Below are 24998 nucleotides of genomic sequence, written 5' to 3'. Positions count from 1 at the left end.
TAAATGATTTCACATTCTCCGTTAGTAAACTTTACCAATAATTGTTTGCTGTCCGTGGTTGTTGGCACATCCTGTAGGAAACCAAGAATCTGGCATCCTAAAATAAAAATAAAAAAATGAGAGAACATGAAAACTTCTAACCCTGAAGAAGTTGCAATCCATAAACCTAACAAAGAAATTATAATGCTTAAATATAAATGCCTAAAATGTACATACACTGCTGGCATTCTTGTCACGTTGATTTTGAGCTTTCTGTGTTTCACCCTGCCACAGCTGGACCAGATTTCCTGTGACTTGTTCATCCAGTTGTCACTTTCCACCCCCGCCCCCGTATTTAAGCTCCTGAAGTTTCATTGTCCTTCGCTAGCCTGGCTTCGGTCCCGTTGCATTGTCCGCAGATCTGTCCATGCAGCGTCTGAGTGTGTAGGTGAGTGAATGATGACTGGATGCAGAGTGAAGTGCTTTCTAATTCTCCGGTGTGCTGTTCAAGTAAAGGTTATTTAACCAATAATGATCAAATACCAAAACCAGAATGATGTCAGAACTAAGAAAAAGTTGTGGCTTCTCTGAAACATTCTGAGAACTGCAGCAAAGATACACCGAGAAAGTCATACACTCAACTGGGAGCCCTGTAGAAGTTTGGAGGATTTCAATCTGGCATGTAACTTACATTTTTGTTAGCTTCTGGTGACAAAAGTTTTATGTCTCTGTGTTTGTAAATCATTTAGCACCTTTATTTGCCTGTTAAGAGTAATTATGGGCATCATGAAAGCTAATCTAAACTAAAGCCAGCTGCTTTATGTCTCTGCAACAGAATGACAACCGCTCCCCGTCAGCAGCACGAACAGCTTACAATCAGAAATATTTCAGGTCTCCTAGTTTAATTTAGTTGACCTACTGGTATTTTTTATTTATTTTTCAGATTTCTGTGTCTAAACAAATATGACACGCCTCGTGAGTCCATGCTCGGTGCCATTGGCTGCCCTCCGCAATTCATATTCAGCGATATAGAGGATCAGAGAAAAGGCAGACTGAGTAACACCCTGGAAAGCAGGGGGGCTTTATGCATTTTCTTGATCCCTTATTTTCTTTCCATTTGCTTTCCCCTCCTCCTGCCATGACAGCACAATTAACCATCACCGGCACAATGGGGAAGCGTGTCCCTTTAGCCACAGCCTGCTCCCTCGGACCTGTACATCCTAATAGGGATTAGGATTGAAGTTAACAATGAATGTAAAGGTCCTTCAGGAGCCTCTAATTATATTCTGCTCTGTGTCACTTTTCATCTAAGTCCATTCAGAACCATGTGTTGGAGTATAAGGTATAATCCTCTTAAATATCAAAGGTGGACAAATCATATTAAGTTAGACATTGCTTCCCCAGGCCCGAGGGCACATTATGCACTCAACACAGAGCCCCAACGTCACCATCTGCTCTAAATTCAAACCGGCCTGCTGTGACTGGTGAGAACCAATCCTCCTTTCCTGAACTCCTGCGGTGTTTTTTCCACCATCTAATTTTCTACCTTTTTTTGTGTGTGTGTGATTTCAGCAGAACTCAGACGAAGAGCTGTCAATTTGCTCTGAGCCTCGTTGAGACTGGTGTTCAGAAGGTGTAGCGGCCTCTGTCGTTCTTTAAGGAGGATCTTTTCTTTTTACAAAGCCGGAAATGGGGTCGGATGAGACCACTACAGAATGTTATTAAAACAGCTTTTCTCATCGTATGTGTTATATGTGACCATTTGGGGCACCTTCTTGATTTTTTTTCCTCAACCCTCTGATGGCCTCTCAGTGAGATAACACACACAGACTCTGACATGAATTAGCCCCAGATTGACCGATTCAGCTTTACCCAGGGGGATTTATGTTCAGAAAGGCTTCCCAGCTTGCCTCTTCTTTCTCTCCCCTGTTGGTTCCCTCGTCCTTGTCAGTCAGCCGTCCGTTCGACATCACGCTCTATTTTTTTTTTTTTTTTTTTTTGTGGTACAGACAGATGCCAGCAATGTCAGGTTGGAGTTATTTACAACAAATGTCCAAAACATGACTGATGAGAAATGTGTCATTCAAGGAAAGCAGGAAATGCTAGCCTGCCGAGGATGAAGAAGAGAGGTCCATTTCCATTCATCACCACCGGTGACAAGCTGTCCCCGTTTTCATTTTCCATCTCTCTGTATTATGTCCCTCAGGTAATTAATGCTCCACATCCTGCAAAGGTTGATTTATTCTCCTCTTAAAGTCAATACTTAACCCCTCCATAAGGAACCAATGTGTTCACTTGAAAGGGCTTCACCAACACTGTAAAACACAATCATGGCGCAAAGTATATGGCACAAATATTTTACGGGGTTTTTTTGTTTTGTTTTTTTTGGAAAGATACTTTTTTTTGTTTTGTTTATTTGTTTTTACCTAACAACCACTGCATTTTTTTTAATACCGTCAATCTGAATAGTTTAAGTAAATAATGTGTAATAAGTTGTGGTGGGACTAGATTACAACTTTTAATCAAGCTAATTGGAGAGGCTTTAAATAATTCCTAACAAAACCAAAGATTGACAAAACTAAGCAGCATCTTCAATTCAAAAACCCCATTTGCAGTTGAATTGCTCAATAATTAGATGTAGGAGCTCAACAACAAATTTATTTATCAGTCAACCATCAGATTAGAGTAAAGTCTTATTATACCCATTAAGCTTGTTGCCTGATCATTTTTGAAACTTATTTGAAATTTGGATGCTTACATTAACATTGGAGATGTTTTTCTTTCCAACAAAATGTTTTGCACTGAGATGGTAATTTAAGCTTGAAAAGCTTCGATACTAGGCTAACTTTTTTTTTTTCACTACTTCCTCACAACAGTAGTCTTTTCCTGATGTCCCATCAGATTATTTTTTGAAGCATAAATTGTGGGCCAAGCAGAATACAGCCTTTTATTTGATCATATATGTGTGATTTTATTTTAGTAGTACATGACTTCTCAGAGGTGTGACTATGTCATGTAATGAGGCTCATTTTTCTTCAAAAGAGGAAAGGCAAGAAAACACGGCATTCAATTCATGCAGTGTGTTGACCTCTGAAGGCAAATTTGACCTACCATAAGGTAGCATGATACTACTTTGTTACCCGAACGTTCCCAAAGGTTCAATCATTGGCAAAAACTGATAAGTTTACAATAAACAAATCTGGGACAAACAAGGCTGGTATACCCTGGCACCACTACGAGTTTATCAATCTATTTTATTTTATTTTTTTTTAACAAAAGCCATGGTAAGACGTTGAAGAAGAATGACAAGCGTCTTTTAGCTCCCAGCAACATCAGCAGTGAGATGATGATGAGAGGAGCAGATCACAGTTCTCAAGGTCAGATGTGAAAAGGTAAAAGGTACTTGTCACTCGTGCGTCCTGTCTCTCACCCTTATTGTCACTCATTTCTCATGGGAGCTGCAGCACTCCAACAGATCAATTGCATAGAAATAGCCGCATTGACATGGTGCAAGTAGCATCTGCATACATGTGGTTGTTCGGTCAGCTGTCACTCGACAAAACAAGGATTTAATTGAAGCACAGCGTTATTAGAAGCATAGTGTAGCGTGTTCGCATCTTAAGATTGGAAGATTTTATGACTATAACTGAACTGAAACAAGGGAATCGTGTTGGCTAGTAGCTGTGAGAGCTAGCTAGCTATCTGGACAGAGAGACAGACAGATAGAGCTAGTTAGCTAGCTAGCTAAGATATATAGATGATAGATAGATAGATAGATAGATAGATAGATAGATAGATAGATAGATAGATAGATAGATAGATAGATAGATAGATAGATAGATAGATAGATAGATAGATAGATAGATAGATAGATAGATAGATAGATAGATAGATAGATAGATAGAGTTCTGACTTCAATCTATAGATATAGGGTGGATAGACTGATTCCAATCTCAGCTGTCCTCCACTATGGCATTTATACAGCCACAAACAAGAGCCCTGAAATGCATCACATCCTTTAACCACTCTCTCTTTTCTCTCTGGGGATATTGACCTTGCCAGTTATGTTCTGCTTGGCTGCTCTGAGATGTTTGGGACTGTCAGAGGAAATATACAGCTCTTGTCTGGAACCCAGGTGTGCTGAAACAAACTGTTAAATTACTCATTACTCGTGTAATGGTGGCTTTATGGTTTGCTCATGAGGGTCATGTGTGCAACTGGCACAACAAGGCTTCGCTCGAAGGTCCACGTACGGGGGAACCGCGCGTCAGCTGACAGGACGAATACATTAGAACGAGGATCCACTTTCAGGCACATGTCCAGGCCTGTTGTACAACTAAAAGGTTCTTATGAAATTATTTAAATATGACCTCAGGCATTCAAACCACTCTGTCACTAAACAAAAGACAAAAACAAAGAAGAAAACTAAGCACACCACACCGTTTACAGTACTACCTTTACAAGTTATAACATGACGTAATCTTTTTTTCAAGGGCTTTATCAGCCCTTAAATACCTTTTTTTTTAAATTCTGTTGTGGACTTGCAGCTGTGTTTCAAATCACTGTCATATTTATGACCACAGCTTTAGCTCTCAAACAAATGAGCTTACATTTGACTCGTGAATAGCCGTGCACAACAACAATAACTTAATGCTCATCAGAGGCCCTGAATAGACTTCCTTGAGCATTTGCAAATGTGCAGCAAAGAGACCAGACAGCATTAGGTTTTGAAGAGAGCAGATATCTGATGACCTCCTGGTCAAAGAACCTCAATGGGAATGAAAACCAGATCTGGAAAGTATGATCTAAAATCAGTGGCCACAATGTGGTGCAGGTCTGGGGCCTTTTGGATCTGCTGGGGCACTGAAGACTTAAAAATGGCATAGTAACACTTTGCAGATTCATAGATGCCATTGATATTATTCTAATATGTGCCTGAAATTCTTTAGATTGGAACATTTTACATGTTATTTTGACCTATGCCATATTGTCATTAAGGATGTATTACAGTTTAGTCTTGATTACATAGATCAGAGAGTCATCAGATCTGGGGGTGTTAATAGAGAAATTGGACCAAAACAACAACAGAAAAAGAAATGTGGCTAATCATAGTGAGTCCATTATATTTTTACATATGACCAGCCTGGTTTGGACACCATCTTATCATAAAACTGCTTTTTTGTATTCACTCAGGCCATACTTTGTATGATATAAATATTTAATTTGAAGACGTGAAAAAGCTGCAACCAAAACAAAAAAAAAAAAAAAAAACCTGGCACCCATGCTTGTTAAAATACATGCTGCATTCTTAGCAGAGAAAGTTTAACTCTTGTAATTAGGGATTCTGTGCTGAAAGATCAATAAAACCATTCATGTCCAAAAGAAGCAAAAAAAAAAAACACAAGTACACAAAGGATAGTGCAAGGATATCCACTATTGAAAAACGAAAAAAAGCCTTGGGTGGTATTACAACTCTCTAAGAACCGGCAACCTAGACAGTTTATGACTGAGGAGATTATCCTCCTCATTCAGCCATCTCAGGCTGCAGACGATGTCCCGGAGCTAGGAGCTGCCAACGCATTCCAAGCAATAATGTCCGACCAGGGTAAATTGTATTTACCCACATTTCACCTTTAACATTACGCTGGAAAAGAAGCCCAAAATGCGATTATGCACATGAAGAATTAATCCGGAGATGAGCACAGGGTAATGTATGGTAATTATCCAACAGGATATTCTTACATAGCGATTAGCATATCTGGGAGGCCAGACAAGGATGGGAGGGTAGTCTGAGAGGAAGGAAAGGACACAGCTGCTGATAAGAACCCTGTTTTTCCTTTCCTTTTTCTTTGCGTGTTGATAAAATAAAATGTGGATAGTCTTGCTAAAGGCATGTAGAGTCTCCAATTGCTCTGTACCTCACTATCTAATGTGCACAGCACTAGATGTGAATTGATATACAGACACACATCAGCAGCAGTCCTATCTCAGCGATGAAGGATAAAACCAGCCCCGAATATGAGGAGAAAAGCTTGTTTATTCTCATCTGCTGCACAGAATAAGTAACCCGAATGTTTATTTGTGATTAGGTACATCTCTTTGCACGTAACAAATGTTATCCGTTTTATTTTTTTAGAGAAACTGATGCAAAAGATACAATTGAAACCACAATGCTTGAGTTCTGGTTTTATCCACGGAGTCATTTAGCAGATGCAGCATGAAAGATGGTGGCATTGTGGAGTAATTAGTGCCAAGACACTTGAGGCAGTGAGGATTTTTACATCCAGTAACATGATGCTGACTTAGCTGATCACTGATGAGGAGTTCTCTGATTTTAAAAGTGCTGACACTCGGATTAATATTGCCACAGTGATAAAATATCACAGTAGAGGACCTTGCAAAAAATGTTTATACCCTTTGTGATCTGATTTTTTTTTTTCTTTTTTACATTGCAACCCCAAACTTAATTTTATTTCACTGGGATTATATGTGGCATACAGTGGTACCTTTGGAACCAGATTTACGTTTCACAAAAACACGCATCACTTTTTTTCACTCATGTTTACTGATGTTAGATCTGACTTACATTTCCAGTTTTCGGCTAGTGAGATTAGCAAGATGATTTCTATTTACTAAAGTCCATAATAATGACTGAAAGAGTTTTTAAGGCTTTTTTTTCTCCTTCAAATTCAGATATGTGCATGCAGTTCCTTCTGGTATCTGGTAGATTCCATTTTAAATGATATGACTTAGAACAAGTTAGAGGTAGGATTGGATTATATTGAAATGTATGTAATTAAAGGACTGCAGATGGTATTAGACTAGTTTTCTAATATAAGTGTGGATGTAAATTATATGTTGGTCTTGTAAAGGGCCTGTAAATGAAATGTGCTGTGAGTTAGGTTATATACAGTCAACAAAAACTGAATTGTACAAGCACAAAATCTTTAGGAAAACAGGAATAAAAAAGAAAGATGATATATGCATGCTACATTTTTGGGATTTTTTTGTGCAAAACCTTTGCAAGACATTTATTTTTCTTACTGTCACAGTTATGTACTATAATATGTTGTCATATCACATAAAATCCCAATGAAACGAGTAACCAAATCATGGTGCATTTCTCTTCAAACAAAACGCCCTTTATAAGTTTTATGGTCATAAACAATGCATGCTGGTTTCAACCTTTAACGGTCTTTTGATTTCCTTTGATTGTGTCCCGTCCGCAGTCATTGCATAATGTGACTGGGAGCCACTGTATCAATTCTGGGTTCAGTATTGAGGAGTAATCATCCATGTAGTACACCAGCTTGCGGAGAAGCGCGGCCCATTGTGAAACGCCCATCTGTTTAGTGCATTGGGATGAGCCCAGTCTCCCCAGAGCTGCAGGAATGAAAGAGCCAAGCATGAGAAGACCCAGCTGAAGAGACAAGGGTGGGCGGCCGCATCAGGACGCAGTCTGCCTCTAAGGCACTCCCGCCGACCACTCTTATTCTAATGCAGCTTCCGTGACTCCCCTGCCTGCATACGAGGCCGAGATCAGAGACCGACAGATGCACGGAGGAGAGCAGACTGCGGTGTCCGACAGCAAGCTCCGTCCTTTCATGCATGCAGCATCTGTGTTCCCTCTTTCTCTCTTAAGCTGTTTAGCTAATATTTTCCTATTGACTTGACAGTGCACACATTACCCATCCTTGGTGTCCCTCTTGGCGGGACGTATCTGTGTGAGCACAGATCGATTTATACAGTGGGCTGCCCCGTCTGTGTTGTCACTGTTCGGTGGCTTGGTTGGGAGCAGGTGACAAGCTGCTGCAGGCCAGTCAACCCGTTCCAGTGAGAGTCGTGACCCCATTGCAGAAAGGCTGATTATATCTTGGCCAGGGCTGCTCCGTCTGGGAATCAAGCCTCTGCACCGCACTATAATATATATCACCCCTGACTGAGAGCGCAGCAGCCATTTAAGAGATTACAAACACCAAGGCACAATAGTCAGAACTACATTATAAAGTTTTTACACACCTACAGCATGTTTAGATGATTTTTTTTTTACTGTATTGCTCTTAGTTTTCCATCATACTCCTGTTATTCACAGCTTTTTATTTATTTTTAATTAAAAGCCACACTATTGATTTTCCTCTAGAATGACAGATTTACATTTTATGGGATTGTTAAACTAGTCACTAGAAATCATTTTGGTAATCCTAACTGGAAAAGTTGGTCAAATTTACAATGGCTCCCAGGAGCTCTAACTATGACTTGCAAAAACACTTACAGATGTTACACAAACTGTATGCTTAAAATTCGCTTTATTAAGTAGGAATAAGATGAATAATTGTGAAGTGGAAGGAAAATTACGTGTGGTTTTGGAGTGTTTGTTCCGTACAAGCCTGAAAAAATGTGACAAGCCTGTTATTTAATGCAATCCCGTTACAGATGCAGTTATTCCATGAAGTTCAAAGTTCAGTGTTAGACCAGTGACGAACATCAATTATTTGTCCTGTATGACATCTTCTCCTGTCTGACAGGGATTCTCTCTACATTGTCCTGCGGGTGTAACAATCCCCAGCTAAGGCTCTGTTGCTTCCAAACTGTTAGCTACTGTATTGGTTCCTGGATTCAGAGAAGCACTTCCCTTTACAGAGAAGTAAAGATCCCCTTTCCTGATTCTACTGCATTATCCTTTCTATATCAACATCATTGTGCTGACTCTGACTGGCGAACGATTCCGGAAGAGAAGGATCTCCTCTCCTCACACCTTTTCTTTTTGTAATAACAAACAATTGAACAATTCCCAGGTAGTGGTCTACATTTTTGGGTCTGAATCATATTGGAGTTATTAAACAGACGTCACCTACAATAACTATCATCTTCTTGTGTGTAACTGAATTACAGTATAAATATAAGTAGTAAAACAGCTTTCACCTTCCCTTTGACCCTGAATAGAGGAAACGCTTGGTTTAATTGACTTTGATACATCAAAAAATATATGTACAAATCACAGTCAGAGAATTAATTATCGTTTTTATAAGTTGAAGATGTGGGCGATTACGCGACCAAATCATTTTTATTCAAAATGCAAGTGGAAAAGTGACTGAGCAGCAGAGATGTAAAAGCAGGTGACCTGCTCGCGAGAAAGCCAACATGTGTTGCATGAACAAGAGCCCTTTTTCTCCATTCAGGCCCATATGCCCCCAAGCCCCAACAGTCCTCCCGCCCACCACTCCTAAACTTACACACGGGCACGCTCCTTTTTATCCAAGCAGTCAGCAACCCCCTACTCAGCCCCACCCCACCCCCATCCTCCCGCCTCACACTTGTGATAACTGACAGCAGCTGCACTGATGAGCACAATGCTCAGGCCGGGCAGCTCGGCTGTCTTCACTCCCCACTTGACACCAGTTTGACCTCAGGCATGTGACTTGTCCTCCCCGAAGGCTGCTCTGCCTGTAGCCCAACACAGTTTGTCTGTCTATCTTCTCTAACCACACACACTGTTTACTGCTCCCAGGCAAGACAAAGGTCAGCCAGGTTAATTCAATTCAAGCTGCGAATGAATGATTTGCAAATGATGTTCAAATAAGCAACTCATAAACAAAAGGGTAAACTTTGCCACTAATTTATGTTTTATAATTCAGGAGTTTGCATGTTAGCTGCACAACTGCTAAACCATGCCCAATGACGATGAGCCATCTCTCAACAAGTAATGACAAAGGTTTGGAGCACATGAAGTCTGCCTTTACGGCATATCCCCAAATCAAAGGAAATTAATAATTTGTGAACTATAACAGGGCATAAAAAAGTTTACGGGGCTGAAATGTCAAAATACCTAAAGTCCAGTTTAATATCTCATGCATTTTTGCGGTGCAAAAATATTTATATAATATAATAATGTAAATGAGAACATGCATGTTAAAAAAAAGCAATAAAATAAAATGATAAGTCTTGCCATATACAGTTGTTTGTTATTGTCTTTAGGGGTTTGCCATATAAATTCATTCTTCTGTGGTTAGTTTCTTATCTATTTCCTATGTTCTTTCATCAGTGCATTTTAGTTTATTATTATTGACACTTTACTTACTTTAGCTCTTTTTGTGTTAATGAGTCTCCATTTCCCTGCTGCTCCACATCTCCACTGATTAGCTCACCTGGTTCCCTTGTATTCTTCCACCCTTGCCCCAGTATATGAGCTCCATGGTTTGCATTGTTTATTGCTGGATTCGTTTGTTTCTTGCTCTTTTTATGTCAGTATTACAAGGCTTTATTATTATTATTTTTCCCCCAGCATTAAAACTCTTCAATTTACCTCACTGACTCTAACCTGCCTGAATTTGGGTCTTACTGAATATCAAACATGTCACAGTAAGTAGGCAGATTCTGGTGATTCCACTGGATTTCCTTAAGGTTCTCAAAGTAAAGAGGGCTGAATTCAAAAGGACACCACAATTCACTTTTACAAAACACTTTGAAAATCCTGCTCCTTTCCTTTGCATCCCATATTCTAATGTTTTCATGCTTCTATCACACACAACACAATCCCAATAAAATGCTAATTTTCGTGGTAATGTAATGAAAGATGAAAGGGTTTGGAAGGTGTGGTAATTTTGCAAGGTGCCATATTTATAATCAGGAAAAAGAACATTTTTGAATTTAAAAACCTGGTCATTTGCTTTCATATCACGCTCATCCAATCTCTTGTGCGTCTACGTGGAGCTTCAGCAATGTACTCATCCAGTATGAATGAGCATGAGAGGCCTGTGATAGCTCTCCTCCCCGCGGGACTGATGACACCAGGGAAACCAAACAGGAGCTGATGGTGTGACAGAACAGTCAAGTGGGGCGGGAGGGGCGGCGGGGTGTGTTGGTTGTCGGGGGCTCGTCACTCCCCTCTGCCATTCTGCTCTTTTACAACTTTACAAAATAGCCTTTTAATTTGCTGCAGCGTCTGGGCCATCTGAATTGTGCCCGCATCAATCACCATCATCACCGCCGGGGCCATGGATACCCCCACGGTCCCCTGGGCCCTCTCACCGAGCGGCCCCCCTCAGGCGAATCACTCTCCCTACTCCTCTCGTATGGGGTCATTTTCCATCTCGCCGCCCCGGCTACCTCGCAGTCATATTCAAGCATGCAAACAATGTGACGCTGCTTCAACACTGCCTCGAAATTTCATCAACAAAATATTATTTTAAGCCTTTTTTTTATATATGTGAGCATGATCAAGTTATTACTATCATAGCAGATATTGCATCTGTTTTAGGGAGAATTTCATGGTATTCATCATATGCGGATGTGATTTTATCTTATTCACAAGAGCTTTTGGATTATACACCTGGGAGTTTTCCCATTAACCTTGCATATGATGTTTTCTTCATGAGTTTTTAACTTATAATATGAATCTTTTCTTTTTATAATCTTCTTTAGTAGTTAGACTTAAAAAAGATATCTTAATAAGAGAATCAACCATTTGATGGTATCTCTAGTTAGGAGTATAACTCTCCAAGAGTCTCAAATCCTTTAGAGGTTCTGACAGGTTTTCTTCCAGAACTATCCTGCAGCTTGTTCCATGTGTCTTCCCATCAGCTTTAATGAAATTCCCTTTTCTGCAGCATGATGTTGACATCACCATGTTTCACACTGGCGATAGTACGTCCAAGGTGTATAATGTACCGCATTAGTTTTACAAAACACTATTTGTTTTGCATGCAGATAGAAACAGAAGCTCCCTACATGACTTGTGTAGAACTTCAGACTTGACTCCTTGGAAAAAAAATGTGTTCCACTAATGACGCTCATAAATTTTCCCACACGTTCTTAAACTTTGCAGCTTCCGCTGGCCTCTTGATCAGCTCTTTATTGCACTTCTTTTCTAGCCTGCCAGTTCACATGGGCAACCGTGTCTTGGTAGGTTTGCAAGTGTATGAAATTCTTATAACTTGGAATCAATTAAAACTACAATAAACAGATCAGATACACACAATTACACTATTCTGTATTCTAATTTGGTGACTTCTATAGGTTGAACAGAGTAAAACCATGCATCCTTTCAAACACAGTTATTTGCCACATTGTATGTTGAGTATTGAATATTGTGCTATTTGTTGCTGCGATGTGGTAAAATGTTGAAGAGTTTCTGAAATACACTTTCATAAGGCACTCTGCATAACCCATTTATGTAGAAATTAATCTATTGAGAGAACTGACTACTGATTAATCTTGCACATCTCTATTCTTCTTACAAAATTACAGCTTATTGAAGCAGAGTGTATTAGGAGAAGATGTATGTGCGTTTTCTGCTGAACTGCCAATGTCATGCTAAGCTGCTCTACTTTTCAGTTAAAAATATTGAGGCTTTCGGGTCATTTGGCTCAGACAAGAGGAAGTGCAGATGGTCCACCCCGTTGCCAGAAAAAGAATAATGAACTTTGTTTAAAACTGGCCAGAGAACTGTACACACCCCAGTGTAAATAACCACGGGTTTGTGATGTAAAATAGAGACCACTACACATAGTCACAATTTGTTTTCCCACTGTTAAAATTAGATATAGCAGGTAAATGAAATATTGAATGCATCACAATTTTTCTTGTTTAAAATATTTCAAAAGGGACCAGTAATCCAAACATGCAAGGAAATCTGATCAGATTACTCCACAAATGAAGTTTGGGTTAAATAAATGATATGATACTGGGGGAAAGTATTGAACACGTCCAGAAAATGATATGTACGATGGCAAAGAAAGTTAAGAAATGTTTCTAAATGTGTTTGTATTTAGAAAGCATATGTGCTGATACATGCAAATCAATTTCAGATTCCATAATAACTAATTACCGGTAAGGTTTCTCATTACCACAGTACTGCACAAAGTGGTGAGATTGGTAAAAGCAAACAACCTTCACAAAAAAATGTATGTTACTAATAGGGCAATGATTACAGCTTTTACATTTCTAAACTTCTGAATATTCCAGTCAGCACATATGCAGCAGTAATTTCACCATAAACAAGCCATGACAAAGTGACTTTCATAAAATGGTTGACAGAGGGGTCAAAAAAATTATCAAAAGAGTTATGCAAGAACCAAGGAACACTCGCAAGATGCTCCAGGAAATTCTGGAATTCCCATGAAAACACGAAGTCACGCAATCAAACAAACACTCACTGCACAGGACTCCACTGATGAAGAAAATACATGTTGAACTTATGGAAGCTAGTACAATACTGAGAAATACTGGGAAAATAATCTGTTCGGATGAGGAGAAAGAAACTCCTTTGCTATCATTTTGCACACAATCCCCACATGACATGCCAAAGGTGAAGTTTGCAGCTGAGAACAAGTATTGTGTGGGCTGTCCTACACCACATGGCACTCCCATAATCCACATATTTAAAGGGTAAGATGAAAGAAGAAATGTACTAAGATTTCCAATGAAAAAGTCCCAAACACGGCCAACGGAGTAGTGGGAAGATGAAACAGGAAAGAGTGGAACTGAAAACAAAGAGGGGAGAAAGAAGAAGGATTAGTGAATAATTCTCTTACTCAAACATTGTCCCCAAAGAAATACTGAGAATTTTTATTTGTAAAAAAAATCAATAAATGAAAATGTGAATAATTTGGACGTCTCAATGTGTTAGATCAACATTTTTCCTTTGTATTTCCATCATCAAGTTGTTGTTCAAGCCAGATGGTTAAGTGTTTTGTTTGTGTTTTGTTTGAACAAAGGAATCAGCTCTGCCGAGTGTGTATCTATGAGAGGAAGTGAAGCCACCGTGTTTCACAGCGAGTCTCTCCCAATGCTGCCAGACACACTTGTCATGCCATATTGTGCGCTGCCAGGTATTTTTCCTGCTCTCTATAACTTTCCCATCCCACTCCTGCCTAATCAGTTTTAATTGACTTTAATTAGCATCTAGTAATTAATTTTGTTTTCTACAATTTATTTGTGTGACTGATCCCAGTGGGTGGTCTTGTTCAGCTCGTTAGGGCCAATTAGCTGCAATTAACAAACACTAATGACGTGCCTCTTTTCATTCCAAAACAAACAGTGCACACCCTGCCAGATTCCAGCACTGCAAAGAGGCCTTTTTGGTGTGAGGAGGGTGGGGCTTCGCTGAGACACACGTTTACTCATCAAGGAGGTCCAACTTGTGTGTTTTGTGTGGAATAAGTTTCTCACTTTAGCATTTATTATTATTTTTTTTTATTGTCATCACATGCGATATCTCCAAGTAGGTTTCCAAACACAATGGAGCTAAGAGAGATTTAGTTGGATCTGTTTTTTTTGTGTGCTGTGATTTTCTTATACCCTGATGTCTTATCAGACACTGATTAAAAAGAGCTGAGCACACTTCAATTTGAAACCCCACTATAAGATCTCTTATCCAGAGCAGAGAAAAGGCTACTAATAACATGCATATCGTCTTTCTTAGGATTAAAAAAAAATACCTGGTTTATTCTGCTGTGAAGAAATACGAAAAGATTTCAAGCAACAGTTCCTTTTTTTTTCTTTTTCAACATTGTTCAACTTTTCTTCTTTATCAAACAAGTCTGATCAGTTGAGCATTATCATAACGCATTCTTAAAATGAATGTGAAAAACTGTTCTTCCTGCAATGAGACAGACAACTGATATTTCTGTCAGTCTCATAAATGAATGAATGGATATATAAATAAATTGATGAAAGAGTGCAGTCTAATAAAAATTTCTGAATAATCAACAGCCTTATCTTTTATTTATTTTTAAGCAAAGGCTAAATTTCAGAGTTGCTGTCTGTGGTGCATGATTGGCAGGGGACATATTGATATAAATAATAAGAGTAATATTGACTTTGTGTATTAATTCCAAAAACTATTAAGTTGACAATCAAATTCCTGTGTTAATTCAAAATGTTGTACTTTGTTTTAAGCTGTGTTTTCAATGTATTTCATGACTATTATGTTCAAATATTTGAGTTCAGAGTGAATCAACATCTCTTTATCCAACTAACAAGGTTCTAACCAATCATCTTTAATGGACGTAAACAGATTAAAACAATAGAATGTTTTAATTGAAATACTTTTAGGCAGAAAATAGGACTAGAGATCCTGGAACAAATGTTATTCTGCAATCTGTTTCTGCGCCAAAATGATCAACACGAAAGTGATATAAACAAAACAAAACAACAAAAAACATTTTAAAATATCAAGGAAAAGCTATAACTATCTTATCTGTTTTCTGTTTTTAACTCAAAAAAACATTTCGCATTTGGGCTTTTTAATTTCCCCACAGTTCCCCCTGCTGCCTGCCGGGACCTGCAGCTATCGGAGTCGAACAGAGCTGGGAGCCTGGGAGGGGGAAGTGCGCTATCTGTGTCCCCATGTGCACCAACATGATCCGATAAGATCTATAAGAGACGGCCTATCGCCTCAGATTATAACCATTAGTGAATCTCGTCCTTTCAGAGAAATGAAGAATAATGCCAGACCACAACATTAATCTATCTGTCCTCTCCTAGGCTGAAGGGACAACAGACCTGCTGATCATCAGTCAGCTGCCACCACTTCCAGGCTCTTTTCCAAGGAGAACATATTCATGACATCATCATTGACTCTCAGGATGAAATTATTATTGTTTCTAAAACTAACATTTACATGAACAAAAATAATAATAATGTTTCTAAAACTAGAGTTCCCTCAGCCAGAAAAAAAAGCTATAAAATCGAAGTTTACGAGTATTATTTTTAAAACAGACTACTGGCTTTTAGTAGTGCGTGTGTACATAGCAAGAACTTATTTGTGAAAATAGCAGGCTACTGAAATAGTCATAAGGTGGCACGTGAACTGTTTTCCTGACAATCACAGCTAAACTTTAGGATTAAGAAGCTGCTTATTAGCAACTCTGACTGTAGGATTATCTTTAAACAATTAAAGATGATGCAAACGTTTTGAATAACGAGCTGACATGTGAACAGCTTACCGGACAATTAGCCATAGCTAACGTGTGCTGTTTATTGGAAATGACTGTCTCAAGGTTGACAAGTTTAAGTTTAGCATTAGCGCTATTGCTAAGGCTGGTTACAAACTTAGATTTCTACCCCAACACACAAACGTTCACAACCAAAAAAAAAACAAAAAAAAACTAATAAATTTTATTAACTTTTTACTATTTTTTTATTCATTACACCTCCCACGTAAACATATTAACCTTACTTTGCTCACTTTGCTCTCTTGGACACTCAATGAATTAAGCTAACACCTGGCTAAATAAACATCTGCTCGATTCAGATAAAAATGTTTAGGCGAGAAGTATTCAAAAATGAAGTAGGTTATGTTATTTTTTTTATCTTTTAATAAACATTATATTTACAAACAAATATATATATATATATATTTACTAAAATGTCAGTATTTTTTTGTCTAATGCTTGACACCCTCAAAAATGTATTTTTATAGTGTAACTCATCTAGACTTGTTTTTTTTTTTTTTTTTTTTTTTTTTTTTTTACTTTATTTTTAAGACACCGGGTGATTTTGTACTATTATCACTGTGTTTTTATTTGTTGTAATGAAGTGTTGGGGTGAAACTAAAACAGAAATCACTCCTCATAGGTTTCTCGCGGTGATGACGTAGGCTGTTCCTTATTAGGCAATAGGCTGAGCGGCACAAGGTGAGCTCATTACAGCCTTCCTCTCAGGCTCAGGGCTCATCAGAGAAAAAGCGGAGCACAAACGACGAGGCAAAGCGCTCCGACTGCTGCTCAACATTATTTATCTCGTCTACAGACGACACTGGGGATATCTTGTCACCTTTTATCAGTATTGTTTTTAATTCAACCTCTTCCCTGTGCTTTTCGATACAATGGCAAACACTGGAAGATCCTGCCGGGCCCACTTTGATTCACAATAAACAATTTGATCACAGAAATGCTTCTTTATACGTGATGCAAACCATGTTTCGTTTGGAGCCGATGTCTGGATGTGGATTACATTACAGGAGCCCCGCAAACGGATGGTGATGTAGCCTGGTCTTTCAGAGCAGCTTGGACCCAGTGGATTTCCCTGATCCGACATCAGAACACTCGGACGATCGAAGATTGTTGCGGGAGGAGTGCGGGGGGGTGTCGGGAGGACACAACTAGTGAAATTCTAATCAGCTGGACCGGGACAATGCTACACTGTGCCGACTGTGAGAAACCTATTCTGGACAGGTTCCTGCTCAAAGTTTTGGACAGACCGTGGCACATCAAGTGTGTCCAGTGCTGCGAATGCAAATGTAGTCTGACAGAGAAGTGCTTCTCTAGGGATGGGAGACTGTATTGTAAGAATGACTTCTTTAGGTAAGCCTCCTCCAACACGTTGATTTCTTCAATTCAAGAAGAAGGAAAGACACTTTTTTCTTTTAACTTTTTTTTAGATTTATTTAGATTTTATTTTAATTTTTTTAGATAAACTGGAACATTAGACAATTGAGAATTTCCCCCAATAAACTACAAAAAGTGAAAAGTTGATTAAATGGATAAGTGATTGGAAAATACTGGATCACAATGTTTTATACTTTTTTCAGCATTTATTATTATTATTATTATTATTATTATTATTAGTTTGAATGTTGTTTTCTGTTAAGAATCGAGTGGAAATTGTAATAAACATTGGGCCTGACAATTATTGTGCTCATATAACTAAATGCAGTTTTACCATATTGTTGGAAAAACTAAGGCTATTTGAGCTTTCGGTTACGATTATTAAAAATGTTTATTTATATATTCATATTTATTGATGAAGTTATAGTCTACTGAAACTTTGTCCTGTGTTTTTTTTTTTTTCCTTCTTCCATTTTTTTCATGATTATTATTTATTCCCTTACCTTTCCTGAACAGGAGATTTGGGACCAAGTGTGGAGGTTGCTCACAGGGGATTTTGCCCAGTGATCTTGTCCGCAGGGCCAAAAGCAAGGTGTTTCACCTCAACTGTTTCACCTGCATGATGTGTAACAAGCAGCTGTCCACCGGAGAGGAGCTGTACATCCTGGACGAGTTCAAGTTTGTCTGCAAGGAGGACTACCAGAACAACAACGGGAAGGACACGATCCTCCTGTCAGGTGAACTCATCGAATCGAACCTTATTGTTTTTTGTTTGTTAATTTTTGATTAATATAATTTTGTTATAAATATTTTACTGCCGAATTCAGATCCACTCCTATAACTGTTCCCTTTCCGGACAGTCACGACGTGCAGCGACCCGAGCCTCTCACCGGACTCGCAGGACCCGCAGGACGACGGGAAGGACTCGGAGGGCGGACACGCGTCCGACAAGGAGGCGTGCGGCAACGACAACGACGAGCAGAGCGCCGTCGGCAAGCGGCGCGGGCCCCGGACCACCATCAAGGCCAAGCAGCTGGAGACGCTGAAGGCTGCATTCGCTGCCACGCCGAAGCCCACCAGGCACATCCGGGAGCAGCTGTCCCGGGAGACCGGCCTCAACATGAGGGTGATCCAGGTGAGGAGGCGGCCATGCTCTCGGGATAACAGCAGGAATCATTAAATAAATAAATAAATAAATAAATAAATAAAGTAAGTTGTCTAAAAAAAACCCAGAGTTTGGTGTGACAAAGTTCGGAAGAGTATTTGGGTTCAAACTAGATTAAACAACATAGTGTTGGCCTTTATTTTGTTTTTATTTTTTGTTTGTTGTTGTTTTTATATTATTATTATTTCTGCATTCTGCAGCTTTTTCTTTATTTCGTACCCCCCCCCCCCCATCAAAAGACTTCACAATATTCTTGGCTTATCTCTTTCTCTCCAACACTCATAAAACAAACTGTTAGAATTCAACCAATAAGATCCGAGAAGCAATTTGCATATTTTAATTGGCATAGTTTTCTAAGAAATACATACACGTCTGAGTTGCGATTATGTAAGCTTGTGATCAAATAAACAAGCAAATTAATAATTATTATTTAGATTTTGGCTGTTCTTCACTATTTAAAAGAAACCAAAAATAAGAATTGGTTTGTGATTAAGGCTTAAATGTTACTGAAGTTGAAGGTTTGAAATCTATCCACTGAAGTTACAGTCAATGACAAGAGCTGCTAAGAATCCCAGCTTGTAAGTCTGACTTTATGCAAAGTCACACAAACGTCATTATTCTTGCTTCTATCAAAATAACTTTTTTAAGTCTGATGGCAGTCATTAGTTTTTATGGAACTCATATCCATTCATAATACCATTCATATTAACACATCACACTGTATATTTCTTTCTCTCTTTTTTTTCTGTTTTTTTTTTACAGTTTTTAATATCAATCATTCAAATTGTAAAAATAATATTAATAAACCAATTATAATTAGTTGATATTATAATGCCTAAATTCTACCAAGGTTTACTAAATAGTTAAAGAAGAGTGTTCCTGAAGTCTGTTGTTTAATTTGTTCTGTGTTGTTTTCAACAGATATCAGTGAGAACGGCATATTTATGCATTATAGTGAATTTTATCCACTTCATAATGGCAGATAACTGCTATGAGACGTGGCTGAGACATTACATTTGTTGGAACACAATTCTCATCCAGCTTTAGCTTGTTTAGTGACAGCGCTGAAGTTGATGTCAAACTTGTTAGCAAGCTTGACCTCCTAGCTGTTGGGCTGGGTTTGTTTATTTTTCAAAAACCAGATAAACAAAATCATCACAATAATTAGTTAGAGCTGAGCAGCCTCGGTCCAGTAAAATAATATTTTTTAAATTGTTCAACTTCCAAAGCTTCTGTTCAGAAACATCAATAAAACAAATAAAATGTGTCCACATTTTTACAGTAAGTTGTATTAGTGAAATTCTTCTTCAGTCTCTGATGGACCTTCACACAGCAAATGAGAAATTGTTGACTGAGCCAAAATCTCAACCTAAACTCTAATCTAAATGTGACTTTTATATATATATATATATATATATATATATATATATATATATATATATATATATATATATATATATATATATATATATATATATATATATATATATATATAAGTTGCAAATTACACTTTATTTAACATTACCTTTTGTAATTAACTTGCTTGGATAACATTTAAGCAGTTGAATGGCTAATATTTAAAAACCTCAAGAATGCGAGTTTTCACCAACAATAAAAGAAACCTGCATGTTTTTTTCTACTACCTCCTCATTTAATATTTTCTGTTTTGTTTTGTCTGTTATTTTAAGATTTCACAATAGATTCTTGATATCAAATGAAGCAGCCGTTTCGTTTGATATCAATGAAAGAGTATCTACCTATTTTATTCATTCTTCTATATTCTCTAATTAAAAGTGTTCGTTCGTGTCTCCTTGAGGTTTGGTTCCAAAACCGGAGGTCCAAAGAGCGACGCATGAAGCAGCTGAGCGCGCTGAGCGCACGGAGACACGTGTTTTTCCGGAGTCCGAGGAGAATGAGATCTCTAGGAGAGAGACTGGAACCAGGAGAGCTTGGCCATTTCTCTTATTATGGAGGTCAGATGCTCGACGGAATCATTTATTTGATAAAACGTCATAAGTTTAATTTAAAAAAAAAAAAACGTTTCCAAATTGTTTCTTTCTTGACGCGACCCATGCGCTAATCCCACCTCTCCCAAACGCAGATTATCCGAGCGAATACTACGGCCCAGGTGGGACTTACGAATACTTCCAAGGCCCCCCTTCGTCGCAGGCTCAGACCCCCGCAGACTTGGGCTTTGTGCCCTCGACTGTCCCCGCCGGCACCCCGTTAGGAGCCATGGACCACCACCACCACAACCAACACGCAGGGGTGGGGCAGCACCACTGCGGCGCAGACGTGCAGTGCTTCTCGGACGGCGCGTCGCACCACCCCGCGGACTCGCCCAGCCCGGAGCCCAGCGGGCCCGGCTCCATTCACAGCATCTCCAGCGAGATGTGCGGGCCCGGCACGCCGTTCACGGCCGTGTCTCTCAGCGACAATGGATACACAAACCAGCTGTCACAGCCGTCCTCGGAACTGAGTGAAGGCACCGCCTGGTAATCCAGTTAAAACAAAGCACACTTGATTTATTTATTTATTTATTTATTTATTTATTAAGGCACTTTCTTTCTTTTTCTTTATTTTTTTTTTGGGGGGGGGAGGAGGTTTGGGGGGGACAAGACACATATTAAAAAGTTTAAATGTGAACGTCTGCCAGTATTTCTCAAGTTCCAGGCCTCACAGACCAAGCAATAAGCAAAAGCAACTACAGGGAACTTTAGTTAGTTTCAGAAGTTGGGCAGCAAAAGTCACCATAAGCAATCTCGAAATTCAACCTTATCAAAATTCAACTTTACCAAGTCAGTCTGGCGGTTTTAAAGGACACCCGAAGGGTGTCAGGTGAGACTGGCTGAACCTACAAAACCTGCGACAAACCTTCAAATCCGTGTTCAAATAAATAAATGTGATATTTGTTTTGAGAGGAAGATGTGAAGCGCTTCTATTCCCTTTGTTTACATTGCACTTTGTCTTCAGTTGATGGATAAAGAAGTTTTAGAATATTATTTTACATGACCATCTTGGAGTCTTTTGCAGCACTGTCTACTCTGAGATGTACTTGTCTGAGATTCTGACATGAACATGCATGATGTACTGTATATGTTTTATACAAACTGATTCACAGAACTTTGTCTCTTTGTATTGATGTACAATAGGATTTTATCATTTAGTGACAAATCACAAACTATGACTGTGACGTCCAATAGATCAATACAGTACGTCTCTCAGGACTGTGATCAGATTTGGTTTTTTTGTAACGTCTTTACATGTCTGCCTTCAGAATGATATCTTTGTAAGTCTGATGATTTTATATTGGTGAAGAACGATGATTTGGCTTGGACATGAGTCCAGCTGTAAGTGGAGTTATGAAGAAATATTGTAGCCTACCTACAGAACAGTAAATGGTTTTCTGAAAGCTCTGCTTGCTCGAGTGTCTGATTTCAGTGAAATGTTGTCTTTCGGTCGGAGAAACAGATCAAGACTGACATGGATCCGGTCCTGCACTTCTAGCCATTTCAGCGCATACAGTTTCAACAAACTGTCTAAAAAACAAACAAGTAAGCAATTAAAAGAGGCTTTTTAAAAAAAAAAAAATAGATTAAAATAAAAACAGCTGGATTTCATGGACTTCTTTTGTACAACCAAAAGTTTCCCCTACTACTAGACTAGCTTATTCCTTATTGATTATATGTAAAAAGTTTGCAAGCTATTAGTCAATTTGAGCACCACAATAATTGGCATTAATTTTATCATAAAGATGTATAAGGTCATGTCATATTTTGATGATATGACACATTAATACTCTTGGGATAGCCCAATTCATGTAGGGTTAGGGTTAGTGTTAGCCCTAACGCTTCATACTGAAACTACTATGGTACTGGAACTGGTCAAAATCTCTAATCTGTCTTTGATTATACAATGTTAGCTGTTTTCACAATTCTAAGAAGATTTTGTTTTCTCCAACAATTAAATTGCTAAAATTCCTATACCTCTTTTTGGTACCTCACTGTACCGAACAGAAAAAAAATAATCCTTTTTGATTGTACTTAGTGGTTAAAATACCAACGGTTATGCTTGGTGATGAATAATTTTAAATTTGCCATCTTGTTCTCTGATGTGAACTGAAGTCATATATAGTGCTATTTTACTATTTGTTATTCGATCTTGTCGCAAAGGTTCAGTGAAGTCTAATCACGTTGTGGAGGTCTGTAAAGAATGATTCGTCTTTACAAGACGGTAAGAAAATAAGTAAAATTTCATTTATGCAACACCTTTTAAGATACAAAAGCAAACAATGCATAAACCCACATGAGGTATTAAGAAAAAGCAGATTTAAAAAAGATATTTTAGTCTAGCTTCTAACTCAATAAAATGATGTGCAGTTTTTTTGTCCCAATGTTTGGTTGAAATTACATAAGACCAAGTGTCTGAAACCCAAAAAGGATCTCAGCATCTGTCGATGTATTTCAAGGCAACAAATCAAACAAACTGTTTTCTTGTCTGACATAATTTCAGACAAAATAAATCAGTCAAGACATCAGGAAGAGAACTGTGGATCTCCACAAGACTGGAGTACAATTTTCCTAAGATGTTTTCAAACAGATATATGTAAAAGTCAAGAGTACGAGAATATTCAGTACCTTACTCTTCAGTAAGGAGAGATCTTCTAAGTTCTAAGGTTAGTGTTTGTTCTTTTATTTTTTGTAGTGAAAACAAACTACAACGTTGGCAAGAAGTGGTAAGAGAGTGGCTTTGCCACTGTGAAATAACTTGAAAAGAAGAAGCCATCATTACTAAAGCAACATAAAAAAGCAGATTACCATTTGCAAATACACACAAGGGTAAATTCCTTCCCTTTGGGAGACATTCCCTGTGCTCTAATTGAACTAAAATTTAAGTGTTTGGCCATAATGACCAATTGGTACAATGAGGGAAGCTTGTAAGCCTTAAAACACCATCCCAACAGCATTCATCACATTGTGTGGGTCCTTTGCTGCAAAAGAGACTAGTGCACTTCACAAAATAACACGGAAACATTATTCAGATTATTCAGATTCCTGTCTGATGTCACAACATCAGACAGGAAGTTCTAGCTTGTAGTTTCCGTATGGACTGAAATCTTAAGCAAAACACCAAATTTGGTTGACATTTCGGAGTGTCCGTTTCAAAGACGTGATCTCACTTCCATGAGAAAAAGTCTGGGCAGAGCTGAAAAGATGCGTGAGAGCAAGGAAGCCTGCAGACCTGGCTCAGTTTTTACTAGAGCTACTTTTGTAGAAGCATACCCACAATGTCGGAATCCTTAGTTTGCGGGCGTAACCGGTTTCTTGAAGACGGCACAATGGAGCAAGTCATAGCGGAATAATTCCTTCTCTGTAATTGGAGCCAGATCCTTTTCATTCCTTAATCTAAATCTTACTTCAACTTATATTTGGCCTTTTTTGTTGTGACTGTTTCCCTTTAATTTTTTCCTTTTTTTTTTTACACAATCCAATCCAGTTCAACTCCGTCTACACTTCTTGCCCTAGGCTCGGCCAGCCACTTTCTGCATGAAAATCATTCACATGTACAATTTTATAATCAATGCCCACAGTAATAGGATTCCTCTGGCCACGGGCAATTAATACAGTTTTCCCTTCTAGCTCCCCCTCCCACCCCTTCTCCCTCCCCGCCCTTCCTTGTGCAGATCTCAAAGCTATGAGACATTGGCTTCTGCTCTTTTACATATTTATTGCATTGGACTCAAATCTGGCGAGTGATTGATGTGGAGCCTGCCTCCTGAATTTTTAGCGGCCTATTATTATGAGAGACGTGGAGGGGGGGCCGCAGCGCGTCAGTGTACTCCTGATTAAAGTTGAAGAGGACAGAATTATGTGTTCCCCACCTACTGTCTCTTCTGCTGGTGTTTAATCTGCGAGACCTGGGAGCAGATTTCAGCCACAGATGCTGACTAGCCACTCGCTGAGGGAAAAAGCAGCCTTGCTTTGGCTTGTTAAGATTCCCATCACTTGGTATTTATTTTTATTTTTAGGGATGTTTGGGACGCTTGCTCCACCTTATGTTGATGAGATTGTGATTTTTCCACGGCAGCGATGTGAACTGACACACAGATCCCAGTTTTGCCCGACAGATAACGTGATTGCAAGCATTGTCACCGCTAATCCATGAAATTAGCAATTTATGCCCTTTCTTCTTATAGGTTTGCCTTAAGCAGCAAACAGAGAGAGATCCCTCACATCTACATAAAACCAGTTCTCTGAAACATTTGCGGCTTCATTAGATGTTTTTTTTTTCTACTTTTATCAAATGAATCACCTAGCTATAAGACAAAGACAACCCAGGGAGAGACTATGCTTTTCTCATTTGCACCCAAGCATGTACTTGTTTATGTTTATGTGTGTGTGTGTGTGTGGGGGGGGAGCTATTCTGCTACATTGTGTGTAATGGGGTGAAAGAGCAGGACGAAGGTGCAGGAATCTGGGTTGTAGCCCACACCTTCCTCTGCTATTCGGTCACTTTAGCACAGT

At 38.8% G+C, this 24998-nt stretch overlaps 1 protein-coding gene and 1 long non-coding RNA gene across 12 annotated transcripts in view; one reads left to right on the top strand and one right to left on the bottom strand.

Annotated features, from left to right (window-relative positions):
- Positions 1-16462, bottom strand: part of LOC148155417 (uncharacterized) — a 354212-nt gene extending 337750 nt beyond the window's left edge. For 10 of the 11 annotated variants that reach the window (XR_015765293.1, XR_015765294.1, XR_015765291.1 and 7 more), the window contains exon 1: positions 16419-16442. This is a non-coding gene — a long non-coding RNA (uncharacterized LOC148155417). Of the gene's footprint in view, positions 1-16418 lie in introns of all 11 variants that reach the window. The other variant, XR_015765286.1, reaches the window with a different exon arrangement.
- A 156-nt stretch (positions 16463-16618) lies between these two features.
- Positions 16619-22281, top strand: LOC106914851 (LIM/homeobox protein Lhx1-like). The gene is made up of 5 exons (XM_014981961.2): positions 16619-17285; positions 17826-18046; positions 18170-18444; positions 20291-20447; positions 20576-22281. The coding sequence occupies exons 1-5, from the start codon at positions 17116-17118 to the stop codon at positions 20971-20973; spliced, it is 1221 nt and encodes a 406-aa protein (XP_014837447.1). The 5' UTR covers positions 16619-17115; the 3' UTR covers positions 20974-22281.
- The last annotated feature ends 2717 nt before the right edge of the window (positions 22282-24998 follow it).

This window comes from Poecilia mexicana, unplaced genomic scaffold, assembly GCF_051168715.1.
Source record: "Poecilia mexicana isolate PSO_F unplaced genomic scaffold, ASM5116871v1 scaffold_14, whole genome shotgun sequence".
Lineage (NCBI taxonomy): Eukaryota > Metazoa > Chordata > Actinopteri > Cyprinodontiformes > Poeciliidae > Poecilia > Poecilia mexicana.
Note: the sequence above shows the minus strand (reverse complement) of the source record. Positions and strands in the feature narration are given on the sequence as shown.

Coding starts and splice junctions, on each gene's coding strand:
- LOC106914851 (XM_014981961.2), top strand. CDS start 17,116: ATGCTACACTGTGCCGACTGTGAGAAACCTATTCTGGACAGGTTCCTG. Junction 17,286..17,825: donor TGTAAGAATGACTTCTTTAG/GTAAGCCTCCTC, acceptor TTTCCTGAACAG/GAGATTTGGGACCAAGTGTG. Junction 18,445..20,290: donor TCAACATGAGGGTGATCCAG/GTGAGGAGGCGG, acceptor TGTCTCCTTGAG/GTTTGGTTCCAAAACCGGAG.